Genomic DNA, 16,693 nt, shown 5'->3' on the forward strand with positions numbered 1-16,693 from the left:
CCATTAGCCCTTTGGAAAATTTCGATAGGCACAGTTTGCGTCGAAAGTCGATTTGTTTGCCTTGGATATCTGCGATAGCGAATTTGGATATAAGTGCGCGGCGTCACGAGATACTAGTAGTGGCACTGGTTAGCACTGTAGTTAGCACTGAACTTGACTGCCCGATGTTCCGGTTAAGACTCGTCGGTTCCGGTGGTGCGATGGTACAGGAAGGTAATTGCGCTTTCGGCACTCGCTACGATGTGCGCGACAAAAGGGCGTTAGTCTGGCTTTTAACCCTCCTGACTGGCCGTTCCCTCCATCAGCCCTCGGAAGCTCCTCCCTTTGACACCTACGCCAAAATGGAGACCTATGCCCATTAAACATTAATTAGGGAATCACACCCATATCAAAATATTTACCCTTCCGTGCCCCCAGTCATTTTTAATTTGCCTCGTTTCTTGACACTTCTTCGCCATCAAACGTCCGACGGCTGCCTGACAGGGGCTTGCATCGTTATTTCGGGATATCTGCATTGCACCAGTTGCATTATTTACTCCTCCTAAAGAAAAATCGTTAGTACATTTGGAAAATTGACGCCATTTTCAACATTTATTAGCTCATCATGTCATACAAACAGACGCTGACGCAAGACGGATTTATCATTATTTTCGGTCTAAGTAATTAAAAACTGATCAGCAAAATTTTCGTCGTCTATTCAAGAATGTGATGTTGCACTTTTTTCCAAAGTGCATATAATTTCATAATTTAAAATGTGAACTTTGTCTACATGAACTTATCTGTGGTTATCTTATCCCCTATGATAACAATTTGAACCGAGATGCACTTTATTTTCAACTTATTTGTCAAGTTGTGTGCATCATAAGCAGTGAATATAATTTTAGATCCATTAAGACATTGTTTTCCACAATTTACCTTGTGTCTCAGAACTTATTTTGAATTTAATGATAGGTTAATTTCGTTACTTACTTAAGTATCGTTCTAAGGTGCGTGTTATCAATATTGTGGTGTTTAAAATTACATAATTTTGCAGCAAAACGACAGCACTTTGCACAACCCCTCACTATAGTATATATCTACTAATACAGCTTTTTACCTTACGAGCAAGGAAATTTGAAATCGAGTAATCTTTCCACGTCTCTCCTTTCTAAATTATCGATTAAATAAATTTTACGTCCAACTGTGCCTAAAAAACATTTTTTTGTGTCAGTAAGTGACTTACTTTCGCGCTTTTTCTTACCACGTAAATGTCATATTTTTGAAAAGGTTAAAAACTGACATGTGACAATAAGCATCAATTTCGTTACTAATCGTAGTTATACTGTGGTAATTTGATATTTTCAACCGCAAGTACGACACTGATCACAAAATTTCCATAAAAAAATCTTAACCATTTAAATTAATGGGTTTAAAATTATGACGTTGGCAACACCAACGCCTTTTTTGTTTAGTTTGACGGTTACAGAGAAGAAGAATGTGATCACGTGCACTGAAAGCAAAATTTACTTAAGAAATTTTGAAAAGACGTCATCAAATTTTGGAAGGGAGGAGTAGCCTCGAAAAGGTATAAGTTATGAGAAAACTTTGAATGTGATACCAAGCATAGAATTTTCTTGCAAGAAGGCGTGACGTTGAAAATAATTGACACAATTTCAGTTTGCTCAGTACAGATCTGATGTCAAATTTAAGCTAGGTGTTTTTGTAGTGTAAATATTTTACAAATCCTTCCTAAATCAATAATTGTGTTACTGTGTTGTGTCCAAATTATTTCAAAAATAAGTAATTTTATTTGTTATTTTGTGTATTTAGACAATACTCTGTGATCGAAAAAAAAACCTCTAGTAGGCCATGAAAGTTATTTTTAAAATAATGACAGTTATTTGACACTTATTTGACCGTAACTGTCAAACCGAACAAAGAACTCGTTGGTCCTACCAACATCATTCATTCATTATTATAAAAATAAATGTCATGCTTACTACAAGACTTTTGTTGAATTTATACAACCCCTTGACGCGCTTGCGTCGATTTCCAGTCACATTGACTACGAATAGGAATTTCTGTTCGGTAGCCACCAAGGTGTAGTAGTAATAATGAAGTAGTAGCTGACAGAAAAAGTTAATTAAAAAAAAAAAACGTTTCTTAAGGTGAAGCACCCTTCCAATTGGACGTCAAGTAACGAAAACCCTTTTCAGTTTTATTAAAAATATTTTAAATTGCGTAACCATGATTACGATATGTGGTTCGGTTCACGAATTCAGAAAAAAAGTCATCTAGCAACCTTTGAAATTTGATGTTAAAAAAATTATATTGGCAATACTAACACATCAAATTAGTGTCAAATAATTGCAGTACGAACACAATTATCTTAAAAATACGTTACACGGTTTACTAGACGACTGTTTTTTAGATGAAATGGTAGAATGAAAATGGAGCAAGGATCGATACTGAATGATAACTTAAATAACGTTTTAATTATTCCATATTATAAATTGTTGATTCAATTTTTGGAACTGCAATTAAATTATCGACAGTTCGTTAATAAATGATAACATTTTTTTCAATTAGACAGTTAAAACTAGCGCTCAAGTTTTATTCGTATTGACTTTATGTAGTATTATTTTGTCAGTAGTTAAATAAATCGAAATGTATGTCCCATTTTTTCCTCTAGTATGTATTTTGTATGTTTCAAATCTGCCCATAAATATTTTCGATAGGTATATTATAGACTAGAGCTCTATGTGATCACTATTTATTACCTGTCTACTATTTAAATGTACATCGTAGTGCAAACTGCATCAATAATGTACAGTTCGCGACAAAATCAATGAGTTCGTGCCCATGTGCCCCACTTAACCATAATAATAAGTTTGTTATACTAATACCAACATAAACTAATTTGTGTCTAACAACCAATCTACCAATCATCCGCGTGAGTGACAACCAATGAGCCACGGTCTGGCTTTCGCCCATTTAAATATTAGGAACTGGTTCTCGATTCGTTTGATCTTCCTCTATTATTCAATTTCGACCCGATTACGAAATCTGTCCATCATTAATCTTTCACGAATTTGTCGAGTTTTTTTCGTTGCGCATATTTTACAAAACTGGAAACGGCGTATAGTTTGTCCGTCAAGGCTGCTAATTATGCAGATAAACAAACATAATAAGCACCCGTCACTCATAGATCGCGACCTAGGGATAAATTATCCACACGTGGTAAACGCAAATTCAGTTCAACCCGCAACAAAAGCTCGGTCTTTTTCGGCTCGTTAAGCTTCACACCATAAATCCGTACATATCGTCTGAGACGGACTGTACTTGGCATTCCTCAGCCGAGAGTTCTGACCAGCAGTCTTGCAAGTGTGGCAAATTTTGTGGGTGACTTGTGGTTGAAGACGTAAGTTATTTTGAGTTATTTTCTGTTTTATTAAAATTTCTTTGAAATTTAGGTTTAGTACTTGTAATTTATACAAGTGGCTGATTTTCAGGAACTACGTCTCGGTTTAATTAGATTTTTTTGTATTTTTCCATATACCATATACTTTTCTGTAAATATGACAGTTAATAAATATGCTAATTAGTTCAGTTGATTATATGGATTTTAATACGGTATTAAAATGACAACGTTTCAAAAAAGTGACAGATATGTTCCTTAGTTTGACAGTTAGTGGAATGTTCTAGAATATTATTAGTATGTTAAAAATATGTAATAACGTTGCAATTCCGATTTCCAAAACATGTATACTACTAAAACTAGAGACTAGACTAAATTTTAATTCAGAAAGGCATTGTAACATATCTTCACTGTTCAGCATTGTATACTGCTGACGTTTATAATGAACTGATAAGAATTGTACGTTTATCAGTGGCTACAAACGTCAGCGTTCTTTTTACATATTTTCGTATGATCAAAAAATTTTTATTTTTGAAATTAATTTAACCTGATTTGATCATACGCCCGAATGAAAATCATCAAGTATCTGTAATTAGTTCCAAGAAATGTATGTATAATAATCTCAATTTTAAAATTTCGCCCGTTATCGCAAAATTAGACTGTTTTAGGTTGTCATCTGGAAACATCATAGTTTCATATACATATATAACATACACATGTTATGTATGTGCCGTAAGTATTACACTTTTCTCTTATTAAAAAAACTCCACCCACTTCCTCACGCCTACCAACCCAAAAACAAAAATCCTACAGCTGCGTTTTATAAACTTGTGATTATTTCAATAATACACCGCAAATTTTGACGTGTAAGTCTATAGGGTACTATTTCCAACAATAATTAATCCCGCATAAAGGAAGCATGCCATTGGAAACGTTTCCCTTGATCTATTTTTTTTAGAATTTCACAATATAGAGTAGGGTTGTACATGGGGTAGGGGATCACAATTGTGTTTTCCCACTAAAACCTTTTACCTGAAGACTTGTCAATTTACAGTCGAGTGTTTAATTTGATGTAAGGGTGAATGCATCTGTTTGTAGTTGGCAAAACTATTTTGATTGTTTTGGCACGACTGCGATTTAGTCATTTTCGGTTTTAAAATTGTAGGGTTTTTTCTTCAAGGTTGTAGTTTGATTGTTTTTAAAAAAATGTAGGTACACCGTGGCTAATACATTTTTTCAAACGTAATTGATTATTTACGGAGGTAGGGTTAAGGTCGGATGATGCATAAATGCGGCATAATCGTATCAATGTCGTACTTCAATGCTGAGTGCGTTTTATTATTTTGGCTAACAATAGAAGGAATAGGAGAAAAGTTCTACACTTTTTAAGTTCTTTTTAATTGCAGATTCATAAAGTAGGGCTAAAATTAATATCAATCTGAAGTGTCATACGCTCATACGTCTAATAAGTGTGCACTGTGTTAAATATATACACCAACTTCAGTTGCAGACACAACTTAAAGCATTCTATATTAAATATTATTACTCGTATGACATGTACTATGAAAATTGTTGCATACAACATATATATTCCATAAGTGATTCTAACATCATAGTGGGCAGTAATTTGTTCCGCCTCTTTTCTTGTGTGTAACTATAACAACAACGAAAGTTCAAATGTCATATTACTGTAACAGATGGTGTTTTAAGTACATTAATTAATACAAAAAATATCTACCATCACTAAGAAGTGGCAAATCTGCAACATTTCTAAATTTCACAGGTCACTAGATAAAAGAAATATTTGAAAGTCTTGGATAACGAAGCTTATAAGAAAACTTTTGAGAAAAACATTAATTTTGAATGAAATATAGAAAAGATAGTCTCAAACGAAAAAAAAAAAAACGCAGAATGTCAGCTTACGAAATTTTACGAATTTGAACGCCACAATGCCGCCATATTTGCACATATGCCATGTCGTGTCTATCTTTTAAAATTTTTGAGACTATAAATATTAGGGCTGCAAAAAAAATCTTTGTTTAGTTAAACACTATAAACTAAATAAATAATAGTTTCAAGTACGTTTTTAAAATGGCATTGTTGTCACGTTTCACGCCAAAGTAATGGCGTCACTTTTCTTAACTGGAACCAAAAATGAAAATGCATCCATGCTATATATATAGAATCATGTGTAAAATATCAGAATAAACCACAGGTAACCTAAAACTGAAAAGTTATGTCGTCATTCGTAGAAACTGCACTAATACCGCGTACACTTTTTTTTGTACCCAACATAAAACTAAATTTTCTACACTCAAACTTCAAGATTTTTAGAAATTTTAAACTTTTGTTTTTTGATCCACACTTGGAAACAGAATAAAAAAATAATAATAGTACTACCTGTGGTAACAACACAAAGTATCCCGAACCTCCTTTGGTAAAATTTTCGCCGCATCTTGCCGGGAGTCTTCCCCACGCTCGTGCGGGTCACGTGTAGGCGTACCGCGAACAGGTGCTCGTACTCGCGTGTAGATGTCGCGTTCGCGGTATGTCTTGGACTTCGGGAGCGCGCCGCGATACTGTTTGGTACTTTCGGGCTCCAACCCATTGCCGTGGGCTGCTGATTGCGATCTTTGTTTGCAAGAATCGCCGTGCATCAAATGCGTTCAATGTCGCACCTGGGCCTCACCCCTCTCACGCATCCGTTCCGTAAAAAACCGGCTCGAATAGGATATTTGGGGAGCCTTTGTCAATGGGGTAGAATAATGGAATCTGAGACGCGCCGACCTACCCCTAACTCACCCTTTTCATACGCGATGATGCTGCAATCAGCTTCTAACCGTCACCGGGACAGAATCCGCCGTCTGTCTCGCTGATGCCACCCCTCTATCTCTTGCCAAGCCAAACCGACACGAATGTGGCACACATTTCAAAATTTTTGATTTTTTTTAGATGGCGCAGGTGTGCCACCTGTGCGTGATTGACTTAGTGTGGAATTTAAGACTACTTAAATCTATTCATTTTTTATGCATTAGACAAAGACACAGTTTTTCTCTCTCTCGTTCTTTTTTCCTCTCTCACTCTTTCCTTTTTTCAAAAATTGTCACGAAACGGTGGTTTGGAATCATAAAAATAAATTCTGTTTCATTGATTTCGTAAAAAGTGCCTAAATTGTAAAATTAACGTAGAACTAACAGAGCAATCATGTTATTAATTCATATCAGTTTATTTAAACATGACAGTTGATTGAGTGTCTGCCATATTTAAATATGTAACTTTCAGACACTGGAAAATAGTTTTGTAAAATTTGTACTGACAAGATGTTTTCTGTTTTTAGGTCAAACATGGATTTGATGCCGTTCGATTTTTTCGCACCCGTATTCGGTACAGTATCACAATAAATTTTAAACCTCTACTAACATATTTCTAGTGCTTCATTAAAACAGAGATATATTTATCACTTAGTTTTAGAGTTGCGCTGTATTCATTAATTATGCATGAAAATGGAATAGTTTTCAATTGACTTAATTATCGTTGTGCAGTTGGCACAAATGAAATGTAATACGGGAGATGACCTTGAGCTGACAGTTATTTTTGAGTTAACGATTTGAAAAAATAACGACCTCCAGGTCAAAATACAGTGTGGTTCTAGAACGTGATAAAAATCTTATCTGTGACAATTTTCCACTCGATTGATTAAGTGTCAGTGTCAACAATCGATGAATATATAAAAATGCAAGCGTCTCCTAATGAATTATAAAACTTGTCATGTCTTGTGATGTATTGACGATGAGTTTATTATGGCTTATTTTATCACAACGGGAATTTCACATTTTAACCCAGACGCTGCATCACGGTAGCTAAAATTTACCACCGAACTGCTCTAAATGTATAATTTGATTAGCGGAAAGTCAATTAAGGGTAATCTACAGTTCGATGCGACATGTGCAACCGCTTTTCCACTAAATGGAAAACTCTGACAACTTAAATGATTTAATAAAAGCCATGAATATTTATATTTTTAGTGATTCGGTCAACGGGATTTGCATACCATGCATCCATAAAGTTAATGTATCAATATTTGGGTATTTAGTGTGAGGAAGGATTAAATTAAGTAATATTCCCAGCGTGGTTGACTAAAGCAGTGTATACGAACAAGTGTTACCCCGACCCACCAAAGTAAATATAAATCTAAAAAACACTGAAAAAAAAATGTGTGCAACGGTGAATAAAATTATCGTTGAGGGACAAAGATTAATACTGTGTTGTAATTTTTGATTTTGCGATCAATTAGTATCACGTACTGCAGCGAATTAAAAACCGTTAGCAAACTTTAAAAGGGGACGTTTTTATGTAATGTGACAGTTATAAATGGAGAAGTGTTTCATTTATCGTGCAGTTGTTTGGCATTCCGAGATAATTTTAGCATCTCGAAGTTTTTTAATATGGTATTTACACACGATTAAGTTGCCTACATTTTTTTTTTTAATTTTTTGTTCTTATTTTAATCCGGTTTGTCAAATTTCTCTTGCTTATAAAAAAAGTCAAGTTTATGCAACCAACAATACCGGTATGTAAATACTATTTTGGTCACTTTAAAATCGCATTAACCTGTCGCAAGGGAAAAACCAAGGAGGGAAAAACTATGATTTGATATTGATATTGAAAAAAGGAGTGACAATGACCGGATTAATTGTCCTTAACGTATTGGTGCTATCTTTGGCGGTTATTAATTTTAAGTGCTTATTTAAACTATGACAATTGTTTTTTAATCTGAAGCGATCAATAGTTGGTTTGACTTCAAGCAGGAAGCAGTGCGATTTAAAATTATCGAGTCCGGTGTCTGTCAGTATTCGAGGACCGTCTGGAATATTTCATTGATTTCGGCATCAGGATATTTTTAACTTCACATGTGCATTTTCGATTGGTGGCGTTAATAAAGATTTGAATTACTTTCTCAGTACCAACGAAGAGAGTGTTGTGTAAGGTAATCAACATATTGCATTGATATCAGGGTCAAATTAAAATAAACTAAAATGTAGTTCGGTTTTAATATTTAAAACTAGTAAAATATTTGACATATTTTTAGAAAATTCATTACAAAGTCTAACTTCACGGTTACTTTTAAGTCGTTTGTGTAAATTATTTCTTTCGGTCGCTTATTCGTACAACTAATTTAGTGCATGTACACCACGAAGTCCAAACGACAAATTTTACGGCTGCCATTCCTGCCCTAAATACCCACTATACTGGATTTCTGGTAAGTCAAAAAACGCGCCATTTTACAAAACATTCCATGCATTTTTATATTTCATCACTGATTGTGCCTTGTTTTCAACGAACCGGAAAATCGTATTTGGGTTTTGATAAACCCTAAGTTTACTGATACGGTTATTTAAAAATAGGTACATCTGAAATTATATATAGCACTGGGCATTAATTGTTACGTCACCTTTGGACATGCGTCACGATTTCACAGGTCGTCGGTTGGAAAAAAAGTATTAAACGATTATTATGCGCTTGAGAATGTCGTTTCGCAACCAGCACGAACTATGTTTCTTATCATTTAGAAAAACGCTAATTCCGCAGTATTTTGCATTAATGCGAAAAAAATAAGCAGACGTCAGTACAACGTTGCATCATTATTAAAAACGACACATTTTGAATTGCGTCCGACGCACGTGTAATTTCCAAAACAACAAATATTTTCATAGTACTTTCTATTTGTTTGCAATTTCTGCTTTTTACTGTAATAGTCAAGGTTGGCATTATAGTTATTGGTGTATCATTAGACCGCAACAGGTCATTTCGTGCCACCGTTTTAGCACTGCTGTAACGCTGTAAACGAATAAAAAATCTTATCAAAAGGATTTCAAACTAGATAACAGGTATGTTTCCTGTGAAACATCGCATTTGTTATTCTTTATTCCACCATTTTTGGTGGAAGTGAACAGTGACTGTAGCCACTTTCAAAAAACAATTTCAGCTTCAGCTACTTACACACCTTAAGTACAGGTCAGAAAGTTTGTCTTAAGCGAAATTTTATCGTTTCCGTCGATAGTGCTTATCGTTTTGTGGTGTTGTTATTGATTGTTCTCTGTTTGTTTTCGTTAAAAAATGTTTTCCGTAGTCGCTTGAATTCTTTATTCAAAATTCAAAGGTTTTATTTCAGGATCTCAGAATGATCCGGAGCGTACGACGTATAACTAGGGTCGCCGGACTTAGATCTCTAGGTAGACGGTACCCACGAAGTAAGATTGGTCTCTAAATGTTTGTGTTGATGTTTTTCACTTAAAATTTCCATATTACTGATATCGTAGTTTAACTGTCGCGTCATTTTACAGAAGCGTGAGTTATCTATACATTTACGCAAACGATATTTTGAGCAAAGTTCAAAAAAATTAGCTGGAAATTTTTCGGTCCGAAATTTACCACCGGTTTTTTTTAATGATACAAGCTAATTGTTTATCTTGCACTTCACATTTGAAGTACATATTATTTTATCATTGTGGTAAATTACGTAAGTGCAAACAGTTAAATCCGTTTGGGAAAATACTAGCGCAAAAACAACGTTCAAGTATGAAGGAGCCTGACACACTTACAAAAACATCCTCAAAGTCGCGGAATCTGTTTCCTGCGTCTCAGTTGTGTCTCATTCCAAATGAATGCGGCGCCAACTTTTAACGCTCAATTATTTAACCGTTTTGATTGATTTGTGTACTATTGCCAAATATAGAATGATTCGCTATGGATAAAACTTTACAGTAGTGATTTATGCGATCCGGCATGAAATAAGTACAAAGCCATGCCGTTTTTGCTTTATTTTAGACAAACTTCCACCCTTTTGCACTGCGTGCTAAATTAAAAAAAAAAGTATCAAAAAGTACAAGTTGCTAGTAACCGTGACATTTTTTTTAGTCTATAACGCAACTTGTCATTAAATTAACTTCTATCGCAGATTAACATCTCAACTAATGTAATAAAATCTGTTACAGTGATGAGCAAATTTTGACCTGGCCACATTTTTATTAAAATTGCTGATGATCTCTGGTAGATTAGCGATACGTATCTGTCTGCGGTGTAATTACTATATTTTTAGTATGTTGATAACATCCTGAAATTGATGATATGAAAATTCCGTCGTAATCAAATAATTCGGCCTATGCTGAAATCGAATTTTACCATTATCAAATGTTCTGTAGCCAGACGTAGAAAAAATGTTGTCTCTCCAACAACGTATGCTTAATGTCAAAAAGTAATTTATTTATTTGCTCTTTTTTCCGGAATAACAAAATTTTTATTATTGAGATATTTCGTACTGACTTTGTAGTTGTTTTTGACTGGGTTTTTGAAAGTTGAATTTATTTTTAATTACTTCTTGTCGCTCAAATACCAAACTTTCACCAAATGTCTAGGGTCTTATTTACGTAAAGGCGAGTCGCTTGTTGAAACAGGAAGTTTCATTTTTAAACAAACACCTTTTTACCGAGTAGGTTAATAATCAAACCAACGTCACAGTTCTATACTTTTTAAAGCTCAGCCATTCACAACTGGAATTTTGCAAAATAGAAAAACCGCGAAATTCAAGATTTGTGTTGTGTAATAAGGGTCCGAGAGGTAAAATTTGAAGCACGCTGTTTAGTAATTGCTAAATTGATAGGACAATGGACATGTCCTAGAGCAAATTCGCTTGGGTGCCAGATGTGCTAAGAGTCAATAAGCTTTAAATTGGAGTAACTAGATATTTATTATTTAGTTATATTTCTAGAACTCTGAACGCCACTGATTGACAAGGTCATTTAATGACCTCGTAAATGCCCGCCAACCGACGTCAAAATTTTGAACCTGACAAAATTACAGATTATTGTTTTTGAAGTTCTTCGGTTGAAAGAGTGCGGTAATCGGTACTGACATCTGTTTACTTTGCCCTTGATTGTTTTGTAATGTGTTGACGACAGAGTGATTAAGCGGGATATAATTTAATCGTAATGTAGTCACGATCGTGCACAATAATACAAATGGGTTGCTTTCCCAATAGATGTAGTTAATCAAGTGTTGTTAAAGTTAATAAATATTCATTAAATGTTTAGGTATAATTATTCGGACAATTGTATTTAAGTAACCCTTCTTATAAATTTATCACATTGTCAGTGTCAGAGCGCATCTCCCGTTAGTATTAACACACATGCAAAATTTCTGTTGATATGAATTGATAACGAACCAAATGCGATTTGCTTGTTCGTGCTAGTGGTTGCTCTATGTAAATTAATAAATAATAAGTTAGCCTGCGCCAGGTATATGCACCAATAAATCAATCGCATTGGGTAAAGTAAATTTAGATTCTAGCATGGGGTATGTTGCAGGGTCCAATAAGCGAAAACCCAAATATAACTACGAAAGCATGGCAGAGTACCAGAGCAGTGATAAAATTTTACCACCGGATAGTCGGACTGTCAAGAAGAAGAAACCGTGGCGAGCGTTAATATCCTACTGGATTTTAGGACTGTGTAACAATTATGGATACGTTGTGATGTTGACAGCCGCCAGCGATATCATAGGAGAAAGCGAAGTAATAACCCTGTTTATTTTTCATACATAACTGCCATCACATTTTTTTTTTCCAATCCGTGTTAGTTGTAGGTAGATGTTTTCAGGCAGACAATGCTACAAACGAAACATCTATCGGACGTAATTCCAGATCAACAGATTTTTTCTAGTAATTTTTCAAAATTAAAAATTGAGATTTTTTATAGGGTTCAAAAAGCAAAGAACGAAACTGTACATATATGTCTACAGGCGCCATTCTATTAGCTGACATTATTCCCAGTTTAGTAGTTAAATTACTAGCGCCCTTCTTTCCATTTTTTGTTAAGTAAGTCTATGACATTTTCGAAAATTTCGAAAAATTTAAACAAACATTTTCAGTGTGAGGGTCGCCATTTGTATATTGTGTTCTTCAGCAGGATTTCTTTTAGTGGCGTTCAGCCAAAGCATTACTATGTCGTTGCTAGGGGTGGTCGCCACTTCCTTCTGTTCCGGACTTGGAGAAGTGACATATCTCCAATATAGTTCATTTTTTGACAAGTAAGTGTCAGATTTTGACTTTTTCGTTTTTAATGCCGCTTCGTAGAAACGTCGTATCGACGTGGAGCTCAGGCACTGGAGGTGCTGGTGTCATAGGGGCCCTTTCCTACTCTCTGTTACAACAATTAGGCTTTAAAACTACTTTATTAGTGATGTTAATAGTTCCTGGTATCATGGCTGTGACGTAAGTACCAAAATTTTTAAGCGAACAACTAACCCATGTTTATGCGTACGGAGTGTTAATAGTAATAACTATAGCTAATTTTTTATTTAAATAAAAAAAAATGTTTGACTGATGTTGTAATTAGGCACGCAACATCATTATCATCAATTAAATTTCAGATTTTTCACTTGAAAATATCAAAATTTATTTAAATTTGATAAAATGTTACAGCGCGTGACGTCGTACATTTCATCGATATGAAATATGTCTGCAGGTTTTTCCCAGTTAAAATAAAGTCCATAAACTTGTTTTGCAGCACTTTTTAATTGCATTCTAAGAATTGTTGTGATTATAGCCACCTACTACTTTAAAATATTTATGTTTCTAGCTAACAATAACATTGAAAATTCCAGTTTCACGTAGGTATGTTAAAATTGTTTTGATGTGACAATTACGCATACTTTATTTTTATTTATCTATTGTAAATCAAATACATATTTTGGACATCCAGTGTACCACAGCACGTATTAATTTTGCATAAATTTATTTAATTTTATCGACAATTACATAAACAGTGTGTATTTTTAACAGGAAGAGCTAGGTCAGGAAATTTATTTCGGCCACGGGGAATATTTTTTTAATCGCTATCAAATTTCAAAGGTTATCAACTTTCCATGTGCGTCCGCGCGGCAGGGTTTTGACCCACACGTTATCTGTGCAACGAAATAATTAAAAAAAATTATGCTAAATGTTAAAGGTAACGTGACTTTAGTGACATTTCGCTTTTCGTTGCACTTTTTATTAAATAGCCGACTTATGCAACCAACAATTATCGTGCTAAATTTAGTTTTTTAGTTTTAACCAATCGTTTGCATGTTTTTTTAGATTTTATATTATTTTACCTACACCTGAAGTTCAGGATGACACAGATGTGCAAAATAACGTCAACGCGGAAGAAATTAAGAATCCGAAAGAAGCACTTAAGAAAAAATTCAAGCAGGTTCCTTCTTTGCTCAAGTATATGATTCCGTTCGGTTTGGTGTATTTTCTAGAATATTTTATAAACCAAGGAACTGTGAGTACTTTGGTTTTAATTTTTACCTTATTAGTTACATGTTTTGGTTTAGTTTGAGTTGATTAATTTCGACAATACCTTCTTAAAACCTAGCGACCAGTACAGATGGCTACAGGTGCTCTATCAAGTAGGTGTATTTTTCTCAAGATCTTCAGTTAATTTCTTCCATATTAGATACATATGGGTGATGTCAGTATTGCAGGTAGGTCAGTATATGGTAAATCTTATAAAGGTTGTGAGTATTTTTTTGCAGGCTGTTAATGTGGTTATTTTTACCACTGAAGTAATTTATTATTATATGCCAAGTTTTTGGATTATAGCTGTGTTGACCCTCTGGGAGGGTTTATTGGGAGGGGCAGCCTATGTGAACACGTTTTACAGAATTTCCACAGAGGTTCGTTACAAAATTGTGAAATTTGATTTTTAAACTAATTTTTAATTTTCAGGTCAAAGAAGAACACAAACAATTTTCTATGGCCATTACCAGTTTTGCAGACAGTATTGGTATCACGTTGGCGGGAGTGGTAGCCATTTACGCTCACAACGCCATCTGCTCGCTACCCATGCCACTGAGAGCTTCTTAACTAATTTCTGAAGTTTGTAATTTTATATTTATTATAGAAGTTTACGCCCAATTGTTGTTTTATTATAAACCCCACAATTCACAAGTACGTCGTACGTCATCCCCTACACATGTTTTTTAATACAGATTAGGCCCCGCCCCCTGTACTTCTCCATATGCAATAAATAAACTTATACGATTAATTTGGCAAATTTTATTGGCACATCGAGAAAAAATCACAAATTATCAAATCGAGTATTATAGATTAGCGTGACTAATCACTCAGACTTACAAAAACTTAATCAAATGAACACTAATAGGAACATGACAGTACAAAAATATTGCCACAAGTATTTTAACAAATATATCACAAATGTTTGAAAAAAAATCTCCAAAAAAATTTTCATCACTACGACCGCAACAGTCGAACCCTATCAACTAGGCCTTAAATACTGCAATTTTATCACACCAAACAAATCGAACGTAAACAATAATACTGTAACGAACATGTAAAAATTACTTAGGCAAGTTACAAACATTTTGATTGCACTATAGCTTTCCCGCCATCGTCGTACTCTTGCTTAGACACCCATAGCTGTTGGAACGAACCCAGAGACGTCAAAATCGAACCTCCGGACCACGCTCCAAATTTCCGCTCAGTCGCGCCGGGGGCGCTGATTATCTTCAACCTCATACTCTGTAAACACAAAAATTAACAGAAATGGTTCAAAACCCAGAAAACGGGTTCTCAACTATTACCGGTGGCGTCTTAGCAGCCAAGTCACGATTCAACCGCTCTGTGAAGCCCTGGAGATTCGAATTCCCGCCGGTGACGACCACACTACCATACATTGCCTATAAACTGGTATTGTAGTGCGCATGCGCCAATTACTTTAAGTCTTACGGGTCGGATGTCTATGTCACACATCCCCACGCTGGTGGTGACTAACGGGCCAACCCCCAGAGTCGGCTGAATACCAGATTTAATCCCAGCGACGGGGTTAAAAAGGGGTTCGGGTATTTTGAACCGCTCAACTCCAAAATCTTTATGGAAGCCATTTGGAAATTCGTAGTGAATGGCCGGCATTGTTTTAACCACCTCTTCGTCGTACAAATTGTCCGAGACCTGGAGGACTGAAGCTTGGAAGTCTTGCATCACTTGCTGTGATTTAAAAAAAAAAAAAAATTAGTACTCTAACCTCACTTTTATGTTACAAAATTTTATTAGTATACAAATACAGTGTTTATAGTACTTACTCTAACCATGTAATTGTGCCAGGAGTCAGTCAGCTTGGCTTGGTACACCCTCCGCTTGAAATTAGCTGCTTCTTCAGATTTGGTAATTTCCTTAGAGGCTACCATGCAAGGAGGGACAATTTCAATTCCTTTTTCGTTTAAATAATTGCGACATTGTGCGCTTAAATAATCTCCGCCTGCTGGCGACTTAACCACAGCTTGTGTCAGCACAAACCTGTGAGGGGTTTAGATTTAATTATTATCAATGATAATATGATCACAAAGCCAATAAGAAGCGAAAAAAGCTAAAAGAAAAATCATACAAGCAGCAACACAATCACAACGGGCAAGCAATGGACTAATTAGTGGTGGAATGGGTACCCGTCATGAACAGGAACAGCGGATGTATGAGTGGCTCCACTATCAACAACAAGGCAGGTCGGACGCCCATTGGCGAAGGCAGCGAGGGATGCGTTCTTAGCTAAATAAAGAGCAGGAACATTGTACTTCTCAAACATTAACTCGGTTAATTGCTCCCTTTTAGGATGGGTTACCCATGGCGGCTCTGTGATAAGTAAAGGGTGGTCATTCGGAATCGCCCTCAAAGCGTTAGTGTATATATAATCCAGGAAATTTTCAAAAATCTCCCAGTTTTCCACCATCCCGTCTTTTAAAAAAGTTGTCAGTTCCATTTCTGCAACGAAAACGACGTTTCACAATTACAACGCGAAAATCGTAATTACCAGATCTTCGAACGTTGATGGAAGTGATTCCAATATTGTACCGCTTTTGAGTAACATCGTCGTGAGAATCCAACCACACACCGATGGTTGACGGTATGTCCAATTTCGGGCTGTCCTCGCCCCCGAAGCCGGCCCTGGTTGTGTTGTGACCAATGTCGAAGACGAGGGCCCCGACTTCATCTACAATTTGAGGTTATGTTTACCAAACAATGAACTTATTGACTTATTTTCGTTACCTCCCCCATAAACAGCCCCACTCATCTCTACCTTGTACTAAAATGTTTAAAAACACTTCGGTTAATACATATCGCCGTAAAAGATAAGTATTTTATTAAGAAAACTACAAAAAACGGGATTACCGGCTGTTTATAAAAACAAACATGGCAGCCAATCACAGAAGCAGCCAATCGAGTTTTGCGGCGAAAAAACTACA

The 16,693-nt window shown here is 35.4% G+C and overlaps 2 protein-coding genes across 14 annotated transcripts; one reads left to right on the top strand and one right to left on the bottom strand.

Annotated features, from left to right (window-relative positions):
• Positions 1–14,354, top strand: LOC135141869 (battenin). 11 transcript variants are annotated; one of them, XM_064073431.1, is made up of 10 exons: positions 3,279–3,400; positions 6,735–6,781; positions 11,761–11,966; positions 12,151–12,269; positions 12,323–12,481; positions 12,528–12,665; positions 13,530–13,719; positions 13,772–13,921; positions 13,973–14,113; positions 14,166–14,354. In XM_064073431.1, the coding sequence occupies exons 2-10, from the start codon at positions 6,742–6,744 to the stop codon at positions 14,301–14,303; spliced, it is 1,281 nt and encodes a 426-aa protein (XP_063929501.1). In that variant the 5' UTR covers positions 3,279–3,400; positions 6,735–6,741; the 3' UTR covers positions 14,304–14,354. The 11 variants fall into 11 exon arrangements, with proteins under 11 accessions (XP_063929500.1, XP_063929501.1, XP_063929499.1 ...); XM_064073429.1 differs by lacking the exon at positions 3,279–3,400 and adding an exon at positions 4,104–4,129; XM_064073427.1 differs by lacking the exons at positions 3,279–3,400; positions 6,735–6,781 and adding exons at positions 8,783–9,412; positions 9,570–9,648.
• Positions 14,355–14,472: 118 nt separating this feature from the next.
• On the bottom strand, positions 14,473–16,588 carry LOC135141786 (actin-like protein 6B). 3 transcript variants are annotated; one of them, XM_064073230.1, is made up of 7 exons: positions 16,497–16,588; positions 16,261–16,440; positions 16,025–16,211; positions 15,539–15,752; positions 15,186–15,443; positions 15,035–15,136; positions 14,473–14,978 (listed from the first exon to the last, which is right to left on the bottom strand). In XM_064073230.1, exons 1-7 carry the CDS (start codon positions 16,519–16,521, stop codon positions 14,811–14,813), a joined length of 1,134 nt encoding a protein of 377 aa, XP_063929300.1. In that variant the 5' UTR covers positions 16,522–16,588; the 3' UTR covers positions 14,473–14,810. The 3 variants fall into 3 exon arrangements, with proteins under 3 accessions (XP_063929300.1, XP_063929299.1, XP_063929298.1); XM_064073229.1 differs by having other exon boundaries at positions 15,041–15,136; positions 15,899–16,211; XM_064073228.1 differs by having other exon boundaries at positions 15,899–16,211.
• Between the last annotated feature and the right edge of the window lie 105 nt (positions 16,589–16,693).

The sequence above is a fragment of the Zophobas morio genome, unplaced genomic scaffold (assembly GCF_036711695.1).
Source record: "Zophobas morio isolate AGI-343-1 ecotype UQ-CSIRO unplaced genomic scaffold, CSIRO_AGI_Zmor_V1 ptg000044l, whole genome shotgun sequence".
NCBI classification, from domain to species: domain Eukaryota; kingdom Metazoa; phylum Arthropoda; class Insecta; order Coleoptera; family Tenebrionidae; genus Zophobas; species Zophobas morio.

What these genes read in the sequence shown, in the direction of transcription:
- LOC135141869 (XM_064073427.1), top strand. Translation starts at nt 9,579, where the DNA reads ATGATCCGGAGCGTACGACGTATAACTAGGGTCGCCGGACTTAGATCT. An exon ending in AGGTAGACGGTACCCACGAA is followed by an intron (nt 9,649 to 11,760) that starts GTAAGATTGGTC and finishes GGTATGTTGCAG; the next exon opens with GGTCCAATAAGCGAAAACCC. An exon ending in CCTGGTATCATGGCTGTGAC is followed by an intron (nt 12,666 to 13,529) that starts GTAAGTACCAAA and finishes ATGTTTTTTTAG; the next exon opens with ATTTTATATTATTTTACCTA.
- LOC135141786 (XM_064073228.1), bottom strand. Translation starts at nt 16,521, where the DNA reads ATGAGTGGGGCTGTTTATGGGGGAG. An exon ending in TGGGGCTGTTTATGGGGGAG is followed by an intron (nt 16,441 to 16,496) that starts GTAACGAAAATA and finishes CTCAAATTGTAG; the next exon opens with ATGAAGTCGGGGCCCTCGTC. An exon ending in GTGACATAGACATCCGACCC is followed by an intron (nt 15,137 to 15,185) that starts GTAAGACTTAAA and finishes ACCAGTTTATAG; the next exon opens with GCAATGTATGGTAGTGTGGT.